The sequence below is a fragment of the Rhea americana genome, unplaced genomic scaffold (genome assembly GCF_003343005.1).
Source record: "Rhea americana isolate MKP2758 unplaced genomic scaffold, rheAme1 scaffold_130, whole genome shotgun sequence".
Taxonomy (NCBI): domain Eukaryota; kingdom Metazoa; phylum Chordata; class Aves; order Rheiformes; family Rheidae; genus Rhea; species Rhea americana.
In genome coordinates, this window is record NW_028185373.1 from 780457 (window position 1) to 781072 (window position 616).

Genomic DNA, 616 nt, shown 5'->3' on the forward strand with positions numbered 1-616 from the left:
CCCACCAACCGCCATAACGGCTGAAACCGTAACTGTCGCTCTACCCCCAACACGGAGGCGCCCCTCCTTTACCCTCCGTAAACCGAAAAGCTGCGCCTCAACCCCAGAGAGACCGGGAGGGGGGCAGGGGAGGAACGGAAAGGGGGGAGCTGATGGAGGGCAGCACGGTGGCCGGCGCCCGCCGGTCCCTTCGGCCCCGTCCGCCCGCCACATACACACGCCCCGCTCCCGCCGTCGCGATCGCGGCCGCCTCCGACGGCCGCGGAGGCTCGGAGCCGGGCGGGCCTCCGCGGAGCAGCCCGGAGGCCGGCACTCACCTCGCCGAGGGCCGGAGCGGCGGCGGCGCCGGCGCCGGGGCCATGGTGGGCTGAAGCGTGCGGCTGTGTGTGCCGGCGGGCTCGGGGCCCGTGGGGGTGGGTGGGAGCGATGCCATTGGTCTCCATGGAGCGGGGCCAAGCCCCGCGCCTCCGCCGCCCCGTGTGGAGAGCGCAGGCAGCGCCTAGCAGGGGGGCCTGCCCGCACGCCACTGCTGCATCACAGGGCCCGGCGCTGCGCTGCCCTCACTTACCGAGCGGCTCCATGCGAGAGGCGCCCTCCCCCTCCGCCGGCGGAGCAG

General features: G+C 75.0%; 1 protein-coding gene across 5 annotated transcripts in view; it reads right to left on the minus strand.

Moving 5' to 3' along the window:
- The window catches only part of SON (SON DNA and RNA binding protein), a 40300-nt gene extending 39684 nt beyond the window's left edge, over nucleotides 1-616 (minus strand). For all 5 annotated transcript variants that reach the window (XR_014894902.1, XM_085297754.1, XM_085297756.1 and 2 more), the window contains exon 1: nucleotides 318-616. Coding sequence is in view for 4 of the 5 variants with exons in the window: in XM_085297754.1 (XP_085153880.1) it covers nucleotides 318-433 (116 nt within the window). In the remaining variant the exon portion in view is untranslated. The remainder of the gene's footprint in view (nucleotides 1-317) is intronic.